This window comes from Parus major, chromosome 10 (genome assembly GCF_001522545.3).
Source record: "Parus major isolate Abel chromosome 10, Parus_major1.1, whole genome shotgun sequence".
NCBI lineage: Eukaryota > Metazoa > Chordata > Aves > Passeriformes > Paridae > Parus > Parus major.
In genome coordinates, this window is record NC_031779.1 from 2,433,261 (window position 1) to 2,454,488 (window position 21,228).

At 39.4% G+C, this 21,228-nt stretch overlaps 1 protein-coding gene across 10 annotated transcripts in view; it reads right to left on the reverse strand.

The window, feature by feature from the left end:
• Positions 1-255: 255 nt before the first annotated feature.
• Positions 256-21,228, reverse strand: part of HMG20A (high mobility group 20A) — a 38,572-nt gene continuing 17,599 nt past the window's right edge. For 8 of the 10 annotated variants that reach the window (XM_015639260.2, XM_015639261.3, XM_015639251.2 and 5 more), the window contains 9 exons: positions 17,679-17,771; positions 15,466-15,613; positions 13,914-14,129; positions 11,685-11,817; positions 11,287-11,318; positions 7,053-7,128; positions 6,018-6,233; positions 5,250-5,393; positions 256-3,007 (listed from right to left, as the gene is read on the reverse strand). In XM_015639260.2, the coding sequence (XP_015494746.1) occupies positions 5,257-5,393; positions 6,018-6,233; positions 7,053-7,128; positions 11,287-11,318; positions 11,685-11,817; positions 13,914-14,129; positions 15,466-15,613; positions 17,679-17,767 (1,047 nt within the window). In that variant the 5' untranslated portion in view covers positions 17,768-17,771 and the 3' untranslated portion in view covers positions 256-3,007; positions 5,250-5,256. Of the gene's footprint in view, positions 3,008-5,249; positions 5,394-6,017; positions 6,234-7,052; positions 7,129-11,286; positions 11,319-11,684; positions 11,818-13,913; positions 14,130-15,465; positions 15,614-17,678; positions 17,772-18,308; positions 18,419-19,481; positions 19,626-21,228 lie in introns of all 10 variants that reach the window. The other 2 variants (XM_015639252.3, XM_033516962.1) reach the window with 2 other exon arrangements.

The window sequence follows — 21,228 nt, forward strand, 5'->3', positions numbered from 1 at the left end:
GAGTGAGAGGTAGGACATTTTTAAGTGAGTTGAGGAAGGAGCTTGAAAACCATTAGCTACAACCAAAGACTCTGAAGCTTTCACCACTATAATAACCTAAATTCCTTTAGCTTTTTCAGAGGAAAACACTTAGGATGGAGAAGTGGAAGAGGCACATTCCTGTTCAAAGGTTAACGTGGAGTTGTCAAAATCTCTGGCAAGAGATCAATGTACTAATAGTTCTTTCCTGAAAATGAAGTTAAAATTGAATCAGAATGGATTCAACGTTGAACAATTTTAATGAAGCAGTGTCAAACAAGCACATCAACTTTTTAAAAACCAAGGAGCTCCAAAGTTTAATTACAAAAACATTGTACAGAAAACTTGGCATTTAAACAATTCCAAACACGTTAATCCAGCAAATGGATTCTGCTTTCATATATTTACCTTAACATTTCTTTAAGTGACAAAAGCATTTTATTCTGCTCTTCTCCTTGACACCCACTTCATTTTTTTTTAATCAGTCAACACTGAAAACTGTAAACTGAAGTGACACTCTGAAAACACTGGAAAGACAAAATCCATTTTTATAGGGTTAATCAACATAAATAAGAAGCTTCTTAATGAGACAAAACATCATCTGTCACATCACCAGTGAGCAAGAACTCAGTCAGATGCTTCAAGATGGATAATCCAGCCCGCCTTCTTCCTTGTGGGAAAATGCAAGAGATTTGTCAGCCTCCAGCTAATAATATCACCTTAAATTTTCTATCCCATAATACTTGCATGCTTCTCAGCAGAGATTGATGAGCAATATCCACAAGCACATTTCTGTAAGCAGGGCAGCCTGAAGCCATCTGACCATACTGACGGATTGGATATGTTATAGCCTGGAACTGCATCCTACATTACATGGAATTTCTGGATCTTTATGGGATACAACTCAAGGTATTAGGTAGGATGCCACAGACAGAACTTCACTGATCGGTGAATCACTTTTGGCTATGCAGCGCATTTTGGCCACTTCAACAGAGTCAAACATCACCAGTTCTAAAAAACCAAGATACATACAGGAGATGAAGGTGTAGGTGCTTCTTCTGGAGGCATTAACAACCTCTAGGATTCACAAAATTCATTATAGAACCCACTAAAAAAGTTCATGGCAGCATCAACTGGTCTCATCCATGCTAAGGAGAGTGGAAGTCGATGCAGCAAACTGAGGTTCCTTTTTGTGAAGTCTTAAAAGCACAACTGATAACAAGAGAAAGGAGTTTCCTCCCTGAAGGAAGACTTGATTTACATGGAAATCCTTGCTTCTGGGCTACAGCAATAACCCCAGGAGTAAGTTGAGACCTGACATACAAGCTGCTGACCTGAAGATGGCTCAAGGCCAGAATGAAGTCCATATGTACAGTACAGAAAAGGAAGAAACTGCTTTTTAATCTTCTAAATATTTGTGTCATGGGTGCATTAAAGTGATGCTGACAGCAACACACACCAGTAACAAAAACAACTTCCAATTCATAACAGGGAATCTTAACAGTTGTCTTAAGCAGGAGCAAAGAGATTGTCATGTAGGAGCAAGAGCATTTCAACCACCCCCATAAAGCTCAGAGATGTCCAACAAGTGCTGAGCCAAAGTCAGAATCAACAATTTGACAGGAACCATAATTTGCATAAGCCAGTGCAGACAGTGGGTGCCTCAGCTCAGCCAAGAAGTGTAGTGTAGCTCAGCAAGGTCAGACTCAAACATACAGAGCTCTATTCAATACAGGTGAAAGGCCATTTAGGTCAGCTGCAACATAAAATGCTGAATGCTATGGGCTCCATGGGCAGTACTTGAACTGTACAAAAGGTGAGAGCAAAAACAAGCTGAAATGCTGAGTTCTGTGTGCTGCTATGTGGACCTAGTTGCTAATAACCTTCTCTGCTCTAATAATTAATGCAAAAATATATGTGCTGCTTCCAGAGACATTGCTTCCCAGCACAGCAAATTCAGGAGGGCAGGCAGGAAAAAAAAAATGCAATCCCTGTGCCCATTTCTCTTATTACAGAAAACTGCTTTCCCCATGAGATTATTCTCTCAAAAACAACATTAAATAAGAGTGAAAAACGTATCAGAGGAAGGGCAACTTTGTGGGTTAAGTCTAAACCAAAGAATCTCATTTTCCCTGCTGGGAAGAATTAATGTTTCACTTTCTATCTTGATTTCCACTGATCTTTCTGATAGTAAAATGCTCCATCAAACGTTTTCAAGAGGTAACAGGAGACCTTCACAGAAGAGCAGGATGCAATGTGCAAGGGAGGTGCTTGAAGAGAGGGGAGAGAGGAGGTCTGTCTCATAGTAGAATCAAGTCACAAAGCATCAACCACAGCCAGTCTCTAGCAAACTCACATTGTAGGAATTGCAGGCTAACACAAAAAAAAACCCCAGGATTCTGCTTAAGAAAAGCTCCTATAAACATAGCAGGAGGTGTAGGACAAGACAGTGCACCAAGGAAAACTCCCTGTTAGAGCAGAGGACACAAGCACTGCTATCCAGTACTGCAAGAATCAGGGAACAAGATCAAAAGAAGAGAACTAAAGTGAAGGAACGTAACCCCACAGGATAAACATGAAAACAAAATAAAAGACACTAGAAGACATTAGGCAATATAACACATCAAAGTTATTACTACAACATATATGCTGACTCCATTTCACAAGCTGAGATTTCATCTCCACAGTCAGCCAGTCCACAGAACACAGGCACCCTCACACCCAGCAAAATCCATAAAAAAATGTAGATTGCACAAAAGTTGCATGCTCTTAAATGTTCACACAGAGAACAGTTCCAAATGTTTAGTGGGCGGTGTCCGTGGCTTCTCAAGATCTCTTAATGCACTGATCTGTTTGTCTCCCTGACAAAACACACAGGCAGGGCCCAGGACAAAGCTGCCATCCTGCCTCCCACCCTAGGCTTTCCCTCATGGCTTCTTATTCCACACTGGCCAAAAAAATTTTGTAAAGCTTCCCCGGGTCACGAGACCTGCAGATGAAACAGAAAAATAAGGATTAGAAGACTACAATCTGCCAGGACTAAACAGGCACCATGATACGGGTTTTTGGATGTTTGATCTGAAAACATGATGTTCAGGATAGTAAAGCAGCCTCTAGAGACACAACCAAACTGAGCTGCTGCTTCCATCCAGTGCTAAACAACAAAATCCTTCCTCCTCTTCCCATATACTGCTTGCACAAAGAAGTATTTTACCGTGCAGTACAGAAAAATCAAAATATTCAGCAGTATGGTCAAATAATCCCTAAACATAATGTACTAGGCAACCAAAACCCACCTCAGATCTGTGAAAGAGCTGTTTTCAGGAGCATCACGACAGTTTTCTGTGGTATTGATTTGTGATGTGTCTCAACCTCAAACAAACCACTTGGTTGACAGAGATGACATTCAGAATTAATATCCTTCATATGTACATTAACAAATGTTTATGTTTGTTGATACAGTTTATCATCTGCCAGCTGAACCTTTTATCCAAAGCTTCCTTGTTTTCTAGGGAATCTCTACCATTTTCTAGGTTTGCATCCAACAAAACCCAACCTTCTTCCTTCAAAATAATCATGGCCAAGTGAAAGTCATTGTAATTAACAGTCCCATTAATTACTTGATCAGTTACATCATGCCATTATCCAGTGAAACTATTAATTATTAATCACATTTTTAATTGCCTTACACTGTTTTGCTGCTGGAAAAAGGGAAGACATTGGTAGGAAAAGAAAAGGGAAAGAAGTACTATTTTTCAAATAGAAGTTAGAAGGAAGAACTTTAAAGCAAGAATTACTTTTTCTAAATCAATTACAGCCAAATGCAGCTTATCCAAGAAAATTGTATTCATATGTTTAGGAACACAGAAATTGTCCATTCCTTAGGAAAGATGAAGCCACCTGGCAAGAGAATGAAAGTCTAGATTTTAGTAACTTTGAGATATGATTTTTCTAGCAAGGTGTTTAAAGGACAAATATCCATTTCTGGGCCTGGCATACCCTTCTAATAACTGATGGACAAGAAACTGATTTCCCTCTTAGCCATTCTGTAAAACCTCCCCTCCCCCAATTCTGTTTCTGAGCCTGAGAACTAATTGAAAACAGTATACAAAAAGGAGGAGGTTGATGAGCTGCTGCAAAATCCCAGACCTGGATCGACAAGCTGTTCCCTTCACAAATAGCAGCAGTAAAGGCACTTCTTTATTCTGCTGGGAGCTCAGTCATCTCTTAGAACTACAGTCCGTTCCATCTGGCTACCCTCCGGAAGGACAATGATCTCCCAGCTAAAGCCACGCTATAATGGGAAATGTGTAATTAACTGTTCTACACAGCACACAAAAGGTCAGAATCAGAAAGGATGAAAAGCCCTGTCTTCATATTTGCAGATGGCACAAGGCAGCTTTATTTGCATTTCTAAACACTATTCAAGACGTGTACAGTAGACCGCTACATTATAAATGCCTAAAGAATGAGGGTATGTACTTTGTTAAAATAGTAATAGGCAAACTCCTCATGGCTGCCTAGTGCTGTGCATCATGGGGAAGTGGGGGAGTGAGAGGTGTGGGAAATGCAAAGCAGCACAGTAATGCAGAAAGACTGGTATTTACTTCTTTGTTAATTTGTTTTTCTACTCTGTTCTCTATTACAGTTTTCTAAGCTGTTAAAAAGCAGCAAAAATACAGAATCATGAGATCAATAATAACCTATGCACAAGCCACATAAATATTAATCTCAGCAAATGCTATGTACAGTTTAAACCATATTTCAGTGTTTCATTTGCATGTAAACCTTCCTGATTACAACAGCTTGACTACAGGTGCTACAGAGGAGAGGTAGGGTATTTTCAGTTTATAACAGAATTGAGTTCACCTGTAACCTCCTGAGACAAATAGAATTTCCCTGTGGCCATCAGTTTCTACAATTACTGCTGAAATCTTCAGATTTACTTCACTTAGGAAAGGACCCTTCTTCTAAATTAGTCACCCTGTTACCATTCTGTCAGAACTCTTACTCACCTTATACAAATACATAAAGATCTTGGAGCTAAAGGGAATTTCAGAGCCCTTTAATGCCATGGAATACTTTCAACCCAATTTGATTTTCATTAAGACAACCTGCTCTTGCAGCTTTGAGGAAGAAACCTTTCTGATTGTACAATATGGTGATCAGCACAGAAATCAGCAGCAGAACAGGTGCCAGAGGCACAGAGCAGCCTGGGAGAGAACACTTACCCCATTACTAACGCTCCAGCCTGTTCACCACGTCTCGCACTGTGGCGATGAGGTTCTCGTTCTCCTGTGGGTTGGCCAGGATAATACTGTGCAGTCTGTTCATGTAGGAATCAATAGTTTCCATCGTGGGGGTTTCCCCACTGCCTACAGTGAACACAGTGAAATGAGCCACAAGGTATTTGGATGACCACAGCAATTCCAAAAAATTGCTAAGAGTAATTTTTGCCAACACACAAACTGCTACAGGAGGTGGTTTTTCTATGCACCACCTCTTGTGACAGATTCTGCTAAACAATGTCCTCCTACATCCACAAAGTGAATAGTTCCAAGGATATTAGGACTAAAGAAGCATGGTCCTCTTTGATTTGGGTCTCAGAGTTGATTATAACAAACTCTTTCAGCAGGGCATTCATAGAATCTAAGTGGGTTCCTTGGCAGTTGACAATACAGACACAGATTTTATTTTAATCAAGGAACTTGCAAGTCCTGTCTATTCTATTTAGTGACACTTTCATAAAACAAGTGAAGGAGAGCCAGGACTGAATATGTCTCTCACTTTATTAGGAAAAGTAAGAGCAATAAGAAAATAAATGTCATGTTGAAACAAAGCACTGACTCCACACTTTCCCCTGCATGCATTTAAGTATTTCATTATCCCATGCAACAAAAGCTCAGGAACAGGCAAGAGCACAGGAGTACAACAGCAGCCCATGTGTTCTCAGCTCATATCATCACATAAACACGAGCAGTTGAATTTCCCAGTCTCACCTGGCAGTGGTACCCCAGCGAAGCTGCTGGTGAGTGCCTGCCGCAGGGTCTCGAGGTGCTGCTGCAGCACCGTGTTACGGCTCCGCTCCTGGATCACGTCCACCTCCAGCTTCTCCACGGCCGTGCGCATGCTCTCCACGTGTTTCTGCAGGGCAGCGTTCCTCTCCTCAAACTCCATGTTGGATTTGCGCAGCTGCCTCAGCTCCGCCTCACGGGCTGTGAACATCAACCCATTCCCAGAGAGTCAAGAAACTACTGAAAACATCTCTAGCACCAGTAGGCAACGAGGCAGAATGGTCTGGTAATTACAAACGGTGCAGTTGTGATTTAGAGATAAAAAGCATCACATCATGAAGTGACAAGAGCACCTACAGTAGCACTTTATAAATAGAGATAATTCCTAGAGGGAAATCAGAAAACATTCAAAGCATCAGAATGGAAGTGAACTGGGGAATTGATCAGGGAGGAAGACTGCAAGACTGATTTCAAATGCAATCAGAATGACAGTTTAGCAACAGTGCTAAGAATCCTGCAAACAAGACACCAGTTACAAAAATAATTTTCTATTGACCATGAAAAGTATCTGAATCTAAATTCTGTTCAGTCAAGAAAGTCTTCAAGAAATCTGGCAAAAAATACTCAACTCTTGAGACACACAGATATGAAAACCAAACGGTAACAGAAAATATATCAGTGTAATCTTTCACTTATGGGGGGAAATAAAATACTGCTTACCAGCCTGAAACCATCAGGATACATCTTAGATATTTTTTAGTCCTATAGAACAGTAGACACAGCTTGAACTGGTTGGAATAAACATCAGAAACACTCTTGAAAAAGGCTAATTCAGGAAGACAATGCCAGGAAAAACTGCCTGTCAGCCATTGTGTATATAGAGTAAGGTAATAGCAGAAACTATACCCAAGTCTTTACTTGAGCTGAGATGGGAGAGTGCAAGGACTCTTCAGCTGGACAGCATTTGCCAAAAACTTTGGAAAATCAAGGAGGAAATGGTCCTGCAAAAGTTAAACTTACCTTTACTATGATTCAGGAACTCTTCTGTGAAGATTGGAATATCAAAGACAGATCTCTCCTTTGTATCTGCTTCTTTCTACAACAGAAAGAGGAATAACATAGCTAAACAGTTTGTTTTCAGGAATTCACTTAACTGTTTTGATGATGAGAATAAAAGGCCAAGGAGACCAAAATCTGAGGCAGCTAAAAGCTGTATGGATTAAAGACACTTCCAGCTCCTACCAAGAAAGGCCAAAGGATGTGTCTTGGATTTTCAAGATACAGGTTTTATCAAATATCATCATTAAGAAATAACATACAACATATTAAAATACACTCTTTCACCCTAATGGCATTACACATGAGAATTATGCAGTTTTAAAAACTATCTGAATGCATTTATATTTTCCACCATCAACCAACTGACACATTCTGAAATAGTCATTACAGGAATATCAACAAACAGTAGACAGAGTGAACAAAATGCCCAGTAAGTTTCATGGGTCTTGGCCTTTCACCACCAAAGCAAAAAAGCCACTTTTAAATCAGGAAATGCTCTACAACTTTGGTCAAAAAAACTGTACAAAAAGTGATTTCACTCAAGGCAAAAAAACGCTATTATACTTCAGTCACCACTTCTAAATCAACAGGAATTAATGCTTGTTCTAGCAACTGAATCATTATGGACAAAGGCAATACAAATTTGGTTTGATAAACTGTAGCAACTACAACCAACCTGTAACTCAACACAGAAACAAAATTACATAGGAAAGAGTCTCTGCAGAGAACAAAAGCTTTTCACAACTCTCAAACATTATGGCTGATAACGTGCCACAAACTCACTATCCAGAATTGCAGTGTTACACATGACTGTCCTCCAGCAGACAACCTCAATGTTTGACAGCTGATAAGGGAATTCTGGCCCCTGAATTCAGAGTATCACAGTGCTGTCTGCCACACAGAGGGGTACATGGGGTGACCTGAATGCCATCTGACATTCAACCAAGACAGACAAGACTACATGGAACTACAGCTACTCTGTCTTTCCCTTAGGACAGAGACTGTTCATTGATTGCTTTTAAAGATAAGCTGGCTTTTATTGTCTGGCACAATTACAGTTGAAGAGCTCTGTATTTACTGAGAATTCAAACTTCACTAGGCCTGAATCAACTGGAGACACACGAGAAACAGGCAAGACTGGAGGGAAGGGCAACTCTTCCCACTTTGTGAGGCATAGCAGGGTTTATTTGGGGTTCATGATCACACATGCTTTTCACTGAAGTTTTTATATGTGCTGCTACATACAAATACCTCAAGCAAATGTCTCAAGAGTATATTTAGAAAGAGAAGTCATATACAGAAGTGTGAATAATGCATTCATTTTTTTCTCTGAACACTGCCTAGATGGCTAAGAATTAATTTCACCACAAAATCTAGGATCTCAACATTAATGTGCACGAAGAAATGTTGGCAGCTATGAAGCTTGGTTAGAACACTTGCAGGACATTCATCTTAAACACTGTAATTCATGCTCACTATTACTACCTGTGTGCAAGGAGCCACTGGCTTGGATCATCACTGGCCCCTTCAGAATAGATGGTGGAGGAGATAGTATGGAAAGAGAAGTTATTCTCTTTGCAGCCCTAGGATACAGGTTCTTCAGGTCAAAACCAAAAAATATTAAGGCTTTAGATATAACTGTCCAGCTTCCAAAAGGCAAGAAATTCTGCTAAGCAGAAGAGTGATCATTAAAACCATCAGTACTCTCCCATTACAAAATACATTACCCAGCACATAAAAGATCCTCTTGAGAACCATGAAGTACTTAAGCCACTCTGAGGTTCACTGAAGATTAAAATCCTAAGGCTTTGATTACCTCCTACTGAAAAGGACCCAGTCTGTTCAGTTCATGTATCATTTAGTCATCCCTCAAACCAAAAGAGAATCAAAATTGTTTCTAACATTTGCCTTAAATAAGATTGAGATGCTTCAAGAGTCAACAATCTCATCTAGTTATTAAAACTGAGGTTGAACTTTGAAGATTCTGCAATGAATCAGACTTGAAGTTCTTAGCGACTTGGTGAAGTAAGGTAATGAGATAGCTGAGATTTTTTGGGGGTTAAAGCTCACCCTTCCTGCCATGGTCAGGCTGCAGACAGTGGAAGGAACAGATATAATAGATGTACCACTCCATTAAATGTTCTCAGAGTAGGTACCACGAGGCAACTCCTGCTCTCCTCAACCTGTGTGCACAAACCTTTGAAAGCTTTCCAGTAACAAGTGTAACCGAGTGCATGATGCCAGACCTACTTGGAATCGAGCAGCTTGAGGAAATAAACAATAACAGAACAACAGAGAACAATTATCCAGAGGTTTAGTCACTGCTGATGACAATAGTTCCAGTGTATATTGCTATATGTCATATTTATGAAACCAGAATTTGAAGGAAGAAAAATGTTCTATTTCATGCCCATAGATGAGTTCGGGGACAGTGTGTGCATGTTTTTGGAGGAAATATCTATTAAAAGTTCTCTCTCATCCTTTAGCTATTTTTTATTATAATTAGTATTTGAATTGCCCATCACTAAACTCTTTAGAGGTCAATTCTATGCACAATGTTTAAAATAGCTTCAACACCAACTCACAGAAACTACATCATAAACACTTAAGTGGAGCAAGGGAAAGAAAAAATCTTTCTTTGACCTTATTTTATTATATTCTCTCAAAAAATAATTTCATCAGCTTGTACCTGCTAATCACAAACACAGCAGCAGAAGTCAGTGCGGGCAGGAGAAAGCAGCAAGATGACAAAAAGTTTTAGCCTCACTTCCAGTAACAACTTGAGCAGACACTTCTAAAAGCAATCTAAGATTTTTCTGCTTATTCCCCACCTATACAGGATTAAAATAATTGACATTCCTGCACAAAAGATGTGAAAGCACATCAGGTGATAAGCATGTGGGATTTTATAAATATAAAGGTGAAAACACCAAGTAGTCATAGGCACAGTTCAGAGTAGGATGTCAGACAGGTTGATGTTCAGCTGTATCTGATGAAGCTTAAATGCCCCACAGCGTGAGGAGAACTCATTTTTAACTGCATTCATGATGTGAAAGATCAGCAATGATAGCTTGAATTAGAAGGGTAAGAGGGAAGACTCCAAATTGTAGTTTGTCACCTGTATAACTTAAATATTATGTAACAGTGACAGGTGACAGTCAGCCTAGACCTTGAAGCCCTCAGTTTTTGTACAATTAAAGACAAACTTGGATTCAGTGACTGTAGAATCAGAAAACTTGGGGACCATGTACTTCTGAAGGATAATCTCACTGCAAGCACTTCCTTTAGGAGTTAATGAAGGCATATAAAACACATGTTACCAAAATGTTTTCCTGGAAGTGAAACTTACTTTCCTTCAAGACCAGTATTTGCCTCTCAGCAGTGCTCAGCCTTGTCACTATTGCAATGAACACATTAGAAACCAACTGGATTGCTTTCCCAAGGCAAAAAACCTCTCAAAGAAAAACAGATCTTTCAGAAAGCCCTATTGCTAACAAGTGAAGTGGCTGTGTTAAAGCAAGAATTTTTTCATTGCTCTTTGTTTGCAATTTATTGGTAACCATTAAAGAAGCTCTGTGGCCCTAGGTAATACAACTGGAGAAAGCAGTGATGTTTCAAGGAGAGACAAACAACACTCAGCTAGGACACTCAAGATTTATGGTGAGATGCCTGTACTGTAGTTGATGAGCTCTATAGCCAGACATTATGACTCTTTTCCAATATTTACATATGCAGAGGGCAAGGGAGGACAGGAGGAGGTTTAAGTCCGAGATTTTCCAATTATTTGGTTGCTTTACCCATTTTCTTCTCAAGGAAGCCACAAGCACTTGTGTTACTGCAAAAAATCATTACCTGAAAACAGTCACCTAAAGGTGCTAACTCAGCAGGTTTATTGAGGTCTTACACTATTTTTAAGTTCTTAAAAGAGAAAGTTCTTACAAAACAGATCTATGTTTTAAGTGTATCCTATGCTCCATTTCATCTATCATTTGTACCTGCCCAAGACTTTTCAAATTTAGTTTTGTTATACCAATGAGTGTAAGAATGCTCAGTCATTTCTAACTTTTCAAAACCTGCATTAAGAAGAGGAAGAATTCATACTCAAGTTCTGATAAACTGGGTTTTAACTTCACTAAAAGTTTTTTTTCACCTGAAAGTCTACCCACTTATGTAAATGTAGAATTAAGAGGTTTACCTCATGATCATGAGCTGTCTGTCTTGCTCCATCTGAAAAAGAAAACAAACAAGAAGTCTCTCAAAATAAACAAAATTTAAGAAAACATGAACCAAAGAATTAAGGCAGTTACACAACCCTAATTACACAACAATTCTAGACAGACCCGTGCAGCTTTCCTACAAAGTCACAGAGAAGCTGTGTCTACTTTTACACCTAAACCATGTCCAACATCACAATCTAGACAGAGTTAAATTCTCATAAGTCTAATTCCTTTACACTTCCTGAGGTAAATGCCATAGAAAGAACACACTTTTTAACCAGCCCTTAAATTCAAGGCTTTAAGTGAGTGTCAGGCTACATGACTGGCTGGGAATCTACTGTTCTAGCTAGGCACATACTTTTGTCCCATTCAATACCTTGTCTGTGTGATTTGCCTTTTTGTCTGTCCTGTGCTTTCCTGCTAAAGACTTTGTAGGCTTCAGTCTTCTGATACTGCTCCAGCTCCCGCATGTAACGCTCCTTATCTCTGTCTGCTTCATCAAGGTATCGCTGAAACAAAAAAGTCCAAGAGTTTCAGGGAGTTTCCTCCCTTTTGGAGAGGAAACTTGTCAGATGAAGTGCTGATCCATTTCACCTATGCGAACAGGAGAGGAGTGAACAAACTATGAGATGCAAAGACACAAGATTGCTGGATAAAATTACTGTACTCTGGTGTCCCATTGTCTTATTTTTTATAATAACTATTCTGCTTTTTTTTTTTTGCTAGGCCTAGGAGTAACTTGCTACTAAGCTACTCCACTCAACTGAGTGTTACCTACACATGACAGACCAAACACTTTAGAATTCCTGTTCTGTGGCCAGGATGAAGTGCTGCCAAACACTTAATAACATCTTATCAGATGATGCTTTATGGTTCAGACCCGTACCAGTGGAGTTCCAAATACAGTCTTGTTTTCATGCCCCACAGAGAAAAAGCACCACCACACTTGGCACATCTGAGAAGTGAACAAAACATCATGGCTATTGCAAAGAGCAGCATGAAGATAAAAGAGCCTGGTTTTAATTGATATGATCCATTTGCATTTTGGTTAATAGAAACCCTTTTTTAATTGATACAATCTATCTGCATTTTGGTTAATAGAAGCCTTTTTTTATTAGCCTGAAGGTATTTCACACATCTGCATGGCACGATGAGCTTAGCTGGAGAATTCTTTAGGGGAACTGATGAACTGAAAAACATTTCATGAAAGGTCACAATGCTTACTAATGGGATCCTTTAAAAAAAAAAACTGCCTTCCCAATTTTTTCTCCAAATGGGTTTAAAATTCAATGAATGTAAGAATAAATCTGTAAACCTTAGTCACCTGGTATTTTCTTTAAGTCATCATGACGACACATAAAAGTTGCGATTTCCATACATTTGCAACACAGTTTTGACCCTGCTGATGACAGTGATAACATTCTGGATTGGAGTGCAAATTTGGTGATGTTGAGTTGACATTGCTTCTGGACATGTTACTTGTCTGTAAGATATTAATTCTTACAGAATTAATTTTTTCATCTCCATCAAAGTACTGCAGAAAGGGCTCAGCAGTCTTCCCTTGACCTGCTCTGAGTTAGAAACCTACAGCTTTACTCAAGGACAGATTCCCCAGGGATTTAAAAAGCAGCATACAGAATAGAGATTTGAACTCAATTTCCTTTTTCCTAGGTTAAAAATGTGCCTGAGATGTGATAAAAATATGTTAAAGTGCAGGGTACAGAGGGGCAGATCTCTTTTTCCCTTCTCTCCCAGTAGACATTTTCATCACCACAACACAACTTTCTCCATGGATACAAATTTCCAACCCTACATAGGAGCAATCCTGAATTTGTCTAAGCAACATCATTCTCACCATCCCTGCTACCGAATCAACTGCTTTGCCTTGCTACATATTTTCCATTATGGTTAAATCACAGTGCCTATGCATCATTTAAAATCATCTCTCTATGTTGTATTCTGTGAGCTTAGTAAGAAGCAACAAAAGGAAAATTTGGGTTCTTGTCTCATCTTACTTTTCATTACACCCTTAAAAGTATTTTTCAAAGGTCAAATATGAAGATTAAATTCATATGAGATTCAGTTGCACTGTCATTTAAAAACTGCTTTTCTGTAATCTCCAACTGGCAATCGGGTGTGGACAGACACCCATTAGCAATTAAGCCATTAACAAAGTCCACTCCAGAAGGCCCTAATAAACAGCCCAAACATGGCCTTGAGCTTCATTCACTTATCAGATAGTCCTGAAAGCCACAGGACTCCCAGTTAGAAGACATCACATCCCAAGACTTTGGCCTTACAAGTCTCAGACGTATCTGAGTTGGTACAGCAGAGTTACGCCCAGATGGATCATACAAACTGTGGGATATCTCATTAGTGCACTCCCCCCATTCTGAATGTATTCTTGCATTACCTAGAGGATACAGGTCTCCTCAAGTCACCCCTGGAGGAGATGCTATGACCCTGCCAGGGTTCATCATGTCAACCTCTGCCCCTCATTTTGAAATATCCTCCTCAACACGATTTCAGCCTGTGTCACCTCACTAAACAACATTCCCATGTAACAGCAATCACATCCAGCAAGGACAAGGAAGTGCAATGGTACCCGTTTCTCCTCAGGAGGCAGTTTGCTCCACTCATTGCCCAGCATCCTGGTGATCTCTGGGAAAGGGACTTCTGGCCTCTTTGCTCGCAGCTGCTCCCTGCGCTCATTCATGAACCGCACGTATCCGGTGAGGGGGGATTTGGGGGCATTGGTGTCCCTGAGGGGCTTCTTTCTCTTTCTCCCTTTGGCCCATCCTCCTCGTTTGGTTCTTTGCTGCTGCAAAATGAAAACAGAAGACAATTCAGACTGAGTGAAAATAACCACCTCTGGAAGGAATAAACAACTTCATCAGGAGCACATGGCTGCAATCCTCTCCGTGGATGCAGGTTTCAAAACCTATTTTAGAGTTATCCTGACTTTTGTCTAAACAAAGACAAACAAGTCTCAGTGTGAAAAGTAGCTTACAGTTTCTCCTAGTTGACAGGGACAACAAAATAACATTTGCATCAACTTCTGATTGTGAAATCCCAGGGACTGATAATCCACAACATGATCATCTCAACCAATGCAACTGCAAATATTTTTTTATTACTTGTTTGCTTTGTTTTAGTTATTTGCATCCTCACATACCCTCCCCTGCAAGTCATTTACTTTAATAGCATTCTGGAGAGATTTTATGTATTAGTTAAAAATTGATAGTTATTTTGCACCTTCCAGATCTTTGTCCTTTGTAAACAATGTGCCCAAAATGTGGGTGTAAAGACAGTATACAGCTTTTCTACTCTCATCTGTTCAGTAGATTGTCTTCCCCACTAATCACCTGCCATGGAGCAACAAAAACTCCAAAGCAGGGAATACTGTAAGATGTGCCTGGGGCACGCTGTGAGTTCACAGGAATAACATCATTATCACTCCTCCTCTTGGCTTCAAACTATTTCTGCAGCAATCTCTGGACAACACTATTTTCTAGTGCTATATACATACAACTATTTTCAGTACTTCTAATCTTTCCCCAGATCAACATGTTCCTGCCATCATGTTACTTTTTGTTTCCCTCCTGGAATTTTATTACTTAATTAAAAAAGGACCTCATAGCTGAAAACAAACTACAAGGAGAAGTATCAGATACATCTATCAAAAAAAACAAATAAACCAGAAAACCCCCAAACCACTTCCTAGTCCAGGTCCTTCATGATTTAGTCACCAAAAATCAGTGTTGGATGGTACACAAAGTACAGTCTAAAGCAGTAAAAACATAATGGTTTTAAAGATATCAGTTACTACCAGAAAAGTACAATGGTCTCACTTTGCTGGCTCACAAGAGAGAAGGTAAGTTGTGGCAGTTGAACATTCAGTCCTGAATGCAGCATCAGCTTGTGGGCCCCTCTGTCTAAGCTGAGACCCATGTGCTGTTCTCTGCACGTTCCAACTGCCAGCTATCTGTGTGCAGCTGTGCAACACAGGAGAAAATTAGAGAATCAGAAGATGAAAATGGCAAACAGATAAAAATTTATGATCCTATTAAAAAAAAAAAATCTAAGCAAGCAAGACAATATAATGATAAAATTCAGTGTCTTTGCTTCATTGAAAAGTTACTATTATTTCATCTCACCTCCTCCTCAGGCTTCTGCTCAGTGGCTTCAGCAGTATTAGAAGACTCATTTTGCTGCTGCTGAGCCTGTGACAAGTCCTCCACCAAATCTGGGTTACTCACGGGCTGTGAAGTTCCACCACTGAATGAACTCTCCGAATTAGCTAATCTGAAAAAGCACAGAAATGGAGAACAAAAAATTTAATCATCATTCCTAAATCACTTCCTCCCTAATCTTCTAAAACATGCAAAAATGTTGCAAATATATTCATTCTCACACTAGCAAGAAAAAACGGGATTTAAAAGTGACTTTTGAAAAACTGGCTGTTCCATCCAAGCAACCACTATAATTACCACAGTTCCTATGGACTTTCAGACCCAGTTTGATTTTAAAAGCGGTATTTTGTTTAATTTTTAGTGAAACATTTGATTACACAAATAATTTGCAGGCAAGTGTATGTTTGGATCAGAAACCAGAGAGCGTAAATCTACCCTTCCTCAAAAGTACCATAAGGAATTTGAAATGAAAAGTTTCATCAGCAACTGAGACCCACCTATCTGGATGTGTTTAATGTATTTCTTCACAAATACATTTAGAGGTCTGTGATTGCTTATGATCTTGGATTGAACTTCGTTCCACACAACCTCCTGCTCATACACGTGGGTATTTAAATACAAACATGACTAGCTCCCAGCAGGCTCCATTATTTAATTTTGCTGTAAGAGCTGTATCAATCTACCTTACTCCAAAAAAGGGCAACATGTCTGCAGGCAAAAAAGAAGAGCAAGCGTGCAGAAATACTTCTGAAGGTAGACTGACAGTGATGAACATACATTTTGGGGCAACAACCCCCTGACATTCTCAGCACTGTGCTCAGTAGGCAAATTACTACGAGATTTTTGGACTCGCCTCAGATTCTAAACCCTTCTTGAGGCTAAAGAACACTTGCCCTTACCCAGTTACATTAATGAAAATTCCTCTAACAGCCCAGTATGCTTCAATTCTCCTTTGCTCCTTTATTCTGGTCTAAAGCTACTCATGTTTATGGCAAATTTTAAATATTCAAAATAACTGCTCCTATTGACGTAGAATACAGCTATAAAATTTGATACATATTAACAGAATTGTTATTTGAATGCCCATGGGAATCTCTGTCTTCAGAGAGAACAGCATATTTTCATTACTCACCACAATCAGCAATTGTGACATAATTACTGGTAAAGACACAAGGGCTGGAGAGATCCATGGCTGACTTTGAGACACCAGATTGAGCTCATATTACTGACAATTAGAGAGGGAGCAAGGGAACAAAGCAGGCACCCTCCCATAAGTTAATTATATTTGGTATGCGTCAAAAAGAATAAGAACAACACAGCTCACTGTTAGGGTTTGAAGAGTATTTCAGTTTTCCCCTCCATTCCCCCTTAGCAGAGAAGCTCCTGAAACTACACCTACACAAAAAACTTCATATGATGCAGCCATTTGCAGCAGACACTGATGAAAGCTCAGCCAAAACAGTAATACCTCTTAATACAAGCCTAATTTGAACATGGACCTAATTTGACACCAACAAGTTTGAAGTTCCAAATAAGTAAATCCAAATTCAGATCCATTAGAAGTGAAGGTGTTCACATTCATTTTCACAGGGCTTCACCTGACAGCAAAGTCTGAATTTTATTGCTTGGTGCTTTGCAAAACAGAAAAGGAACTTCAGTTATAAAAACACAGCAAAAATTCCATGTATTCTTAAAAGAAACCTTTGGATTTCTCTTGGCATTGTGATTTTAAGAGACCATTGTTGCAGTTTGTAAAAGCAGAGTTGGACTGACAAAAATGAGATACTGGTCTCAGTGATCAGTTTCAGAGATCACTGATGAACAGTATATCTTTAACTTAGCAGGGACCACTATGGCCAACAAATACTTCCTCCCTCTCTATCCCCACCATGTCACCTGTCTTAAGACTGAAAATCCTAGGGATTTACCTTTTAAAGCTAAGAGGTACAAAAGAATAGTTTGTACCCACTTCCATCAATTTGGAAGAGTTCTAGTTTCTCCTAAACTGAGGCATGTGATCTTCTATCAAGGCCAAGGGAATGTTGCAAGATTTAATTCTGTTTGGTTTATTTCTCTTTTTAAAAATTACTTAGAATGCCTTCCTCCTACTGAAACAATTTCCCTTACAAGTGCAGAGATGGTATCTACCAGCAGAAAGTGAAAAAGGACTTGCTTACCCAGTTACATTAATTTCACTACCTTCCTTAGATACATCCTCATCTGTAAAGAGTGGAGGAAGATTGGAGCCAGCTACCAAGTTCTCCATACCTCTGGGGAAAAAAGATAAAGATTAAAAAGGTTAAATTAACTAAACACCATTTCCCCTCAGCAGCACTTCAATTTAAACATCATAACACACCATGAATTTTTTACCCCATGAACCAATTGGTCAGTCACAGCTGACTGGCTTCAGGACAGATCCCATGGGCAGATGTACTTAGGGACAGAGAAGACTGAAAATGTGTATTTCAATTCCAAGTTTCCATTTGAACTGAGCCCTGTGCCAGTGCCACAGTGCTGCTGGAAATCCCTGCAGTTGTGTTTTATCCCTCAAGACAAACCTTCATTCACCATATTCAGCACACAGGTGGGTAGATCCTGCTCTTCCAGTCCACCTGCCTGATTACTCTTTATGGTGCACCCTTCACCAGAGTTTTGTGTTGACCCCAAAAGAAAACTGAAACCAAGTCCCTCCTGAAGTTTTAAATTAAGACTGTACTAATAATTCCTTGTCCAGATTTTCTAAATTAATCTATGTGTGCAGTTGAGCACTAAGTAAAATAACACAGCTATTTTGAGTATTTTACCTTCAATGCCATAGAACAGTTCCTGAAGCAAGTGGTTTAAAGACTGTGTATTTCTCATTGAATACAAACTGCCCCCAAATTAGAAGTAGTTCCGTTTGTGACCTCATGGCCTGTCACAGAAATTTAATGTGAAAGATGAAATCCAAAGATTAATTAATTTATCTCCCTCCTTATTAAAATACAAAACTGTTGTATTTTAGTGAAAAAAAACCCTAACTAAAACAAAAAGCCTTAACAAACTCACACAATGATTATGAGTTGCCAGTTCAGGCCATTTTGAAGGGCCATAGTACTCAAATTCCTGTTCTTTCAATTACTGAGTCACCTTTGATGAGCAGACACTCAGTTACTGCCATCCCTTTCATCCAGTACACTTGGGCTTTAGGCCTCAAGGGACTGAGAAGAGCCATCACCTTGTTCTGCTTTCTCCTGGGTTGGTGTGTTTTCCACTCAGCAGTGAAATTCAAATGATCTGAGAATAAAATCCTGCTCCATCTTCTGAATATTAGATGTGTTTTCCCACATCTCACACCAGTTCCAAAGGTAGATGTTTTCTACAGACAAAGGTCACTGCTTCTTCCATCTTACAGATTTTACAGATCTCTATCAAAAGTACAACATGGATGACATTCACCCTTTTCTCTTCTGCTTTTCCAGCTGCTGAGATCCTTGGACCACCCTTAATGATCCCATCATCCTGACTCCCTATCTAGAAAATAATTAAAGCTAATCAGACTACTCATAGGTGGTACAGACATTGATTGTTAGCAGAGGAACACCTTTACTTGTATACAGTATATGTTCATCCAGCAGTGAAGAAAATGAATTCCTGCACTGCCATTACAAACCAGGGACTGGTTTTGGGGCTTAGCCTTAGAGCTATGGCACATCTGGAGACAGACCAGCAAGGGGCTTTTAAGATGCTCAGGGATCTAAAGCATCTGGCCTGATAAGGGATGGTGAGGGCAATGGGCCTGCTCAGTCTGGCAGAGAGGGGGGGGCAAGGGCCAATCTCAGAGAGCCTAAAGCTACTAGATGGAAGTGGCAGAGGTGACATAACCAAATTCTCCCCAGTTATACTGGCTTTGCAGGTTCAGGCTGGACACCAGGAAGTGTATACAGAGAGGTGGAGTCTATCCTGGAAGATTTTAAATGCTAAAAGCTGTAACTGACCTAAACTAGTGCTGGCAATAGTCTTGCTCTGAGTGGGAGGCTGGACTAAGATGACCTCCCTCCAGATGTCCCTTCCAAGCAACATCTGCAGTTCTATGAATCACAACTCCATATTATGGGGTTTTTTTTCAAATACCAGCATCTCTGACAGGAAAAGAAAGACAACTCGAATAATATAATGCTGTTAGGAAAAATAGTGAGATATTCTGGTGAAATATGATTTTAATCCTTAAAGAAGGCAGCACAAACAATACAAATACTAATACATGGATAAGAATCTGCATACATAGAAAAGAAACTACATAAAGGCTGGGACTTCAGGTATCATAAAAAATCTGAAAATTCAACAGATTTGAAAATTATGCTCTTCACTGCCCAGGAAGCTGTTTAAGCACAGCTTCTAAACATACAACATAAATTGCTTCAAGCAGTTATCATCTAAGAGGGAAATTAAGTTCTGCTTCATGTTACACAATATTCATCAAAAATCCTAAATTATGATTTTCAAAAAAGGAAGCCTAAGCAATTATTGTGATAGCACTGTGACCTTCTCACCAGGTCCTGATCTGTCTGCTCACATCTGGCCCAAGCTCACTTTCAAACTGCAGGAAGGCAGCTGGACACCAACCTTAACAACATATAAACAGAACACAAACACAGGAAGCCAGGAGAACATACACTTTTTTAATTTAACCCATATGTTTTAGATAGTAACTCTTTCAGATGATGCTGACCCACATCCTAAAGAAAAAGTAACATCAGTGAATTTACAATGGCTTCTAATCAGTTCCAGAGAGCAAGAAAACAGAACAGTTCACCTAAAACTCACTGAGAGCAGATGGGAAACTACACAAGCCTTTCAGACCCATTTCTCAGGGATAACCCTCCCATGCCTCTGCTCCAAAATCACTAGCTACTTAGTTTCAACTCCACTGCAGAGTTCCATGTTTACTGAAAAACATTTAACTAAATTCAAGGCAACAGAATCAATGTACACTGTTTTCTAATGGCTCGCGCATATTCCCCATTTTCATTTTTAAACTATGTCTACCTAAATGCAAAACCAAAACTGAAACTGCTGTTAAACCCTATCAGCCCTACACTTCAACGCAGGGAAGCATCTCCTCCAAATAAAACAAATTCAAACTGGAGCAGCTCTGAGTTCACTGTGCTGCTACACTGCTGGCTGTGCTGGCTCAAGAAAGCAACCAGCTAAGAAGGAACAGAGAGACTGATTGATTCATTAACAGCAGTATTTGACAAGATTTCAAAGGTTCAACTAACACATACACTAGCATTAGTTAAACCTCCATATGAGCCTAAAAAAAATCCTACATTATCAAAAATGTAGCTTTATTCATCTTTTCCTTTCCCTCTCTTCCCTGATCAATCATTACTTCATGATACAGAAAGTGGACAATAGTATTTTGTAACTTTCAGTTTAAATTTTTCAGCTGGGCACTTTGGTTGCATGTGACAGAGATCATACTTGTACAAAATTGTAGAGTGCACCAACATGGTCTGACAGAATTACTCAGGAAATTAAAGCAAAACTTCTAGAGCAAAATGATCTACGTGGTACTACACACATCAAGGATCAAACAGTAGGTAATTAAAAACCATTCAAAACCAGAATATGACTTGAATAAACTTTCTTAATTTCTTCTCACACTACCTTTTGTAGGCCATGATATGTAATTATTATCCCAGTAGTAAAGATAAAGTAGCTGAGTTACATTTTGCATAA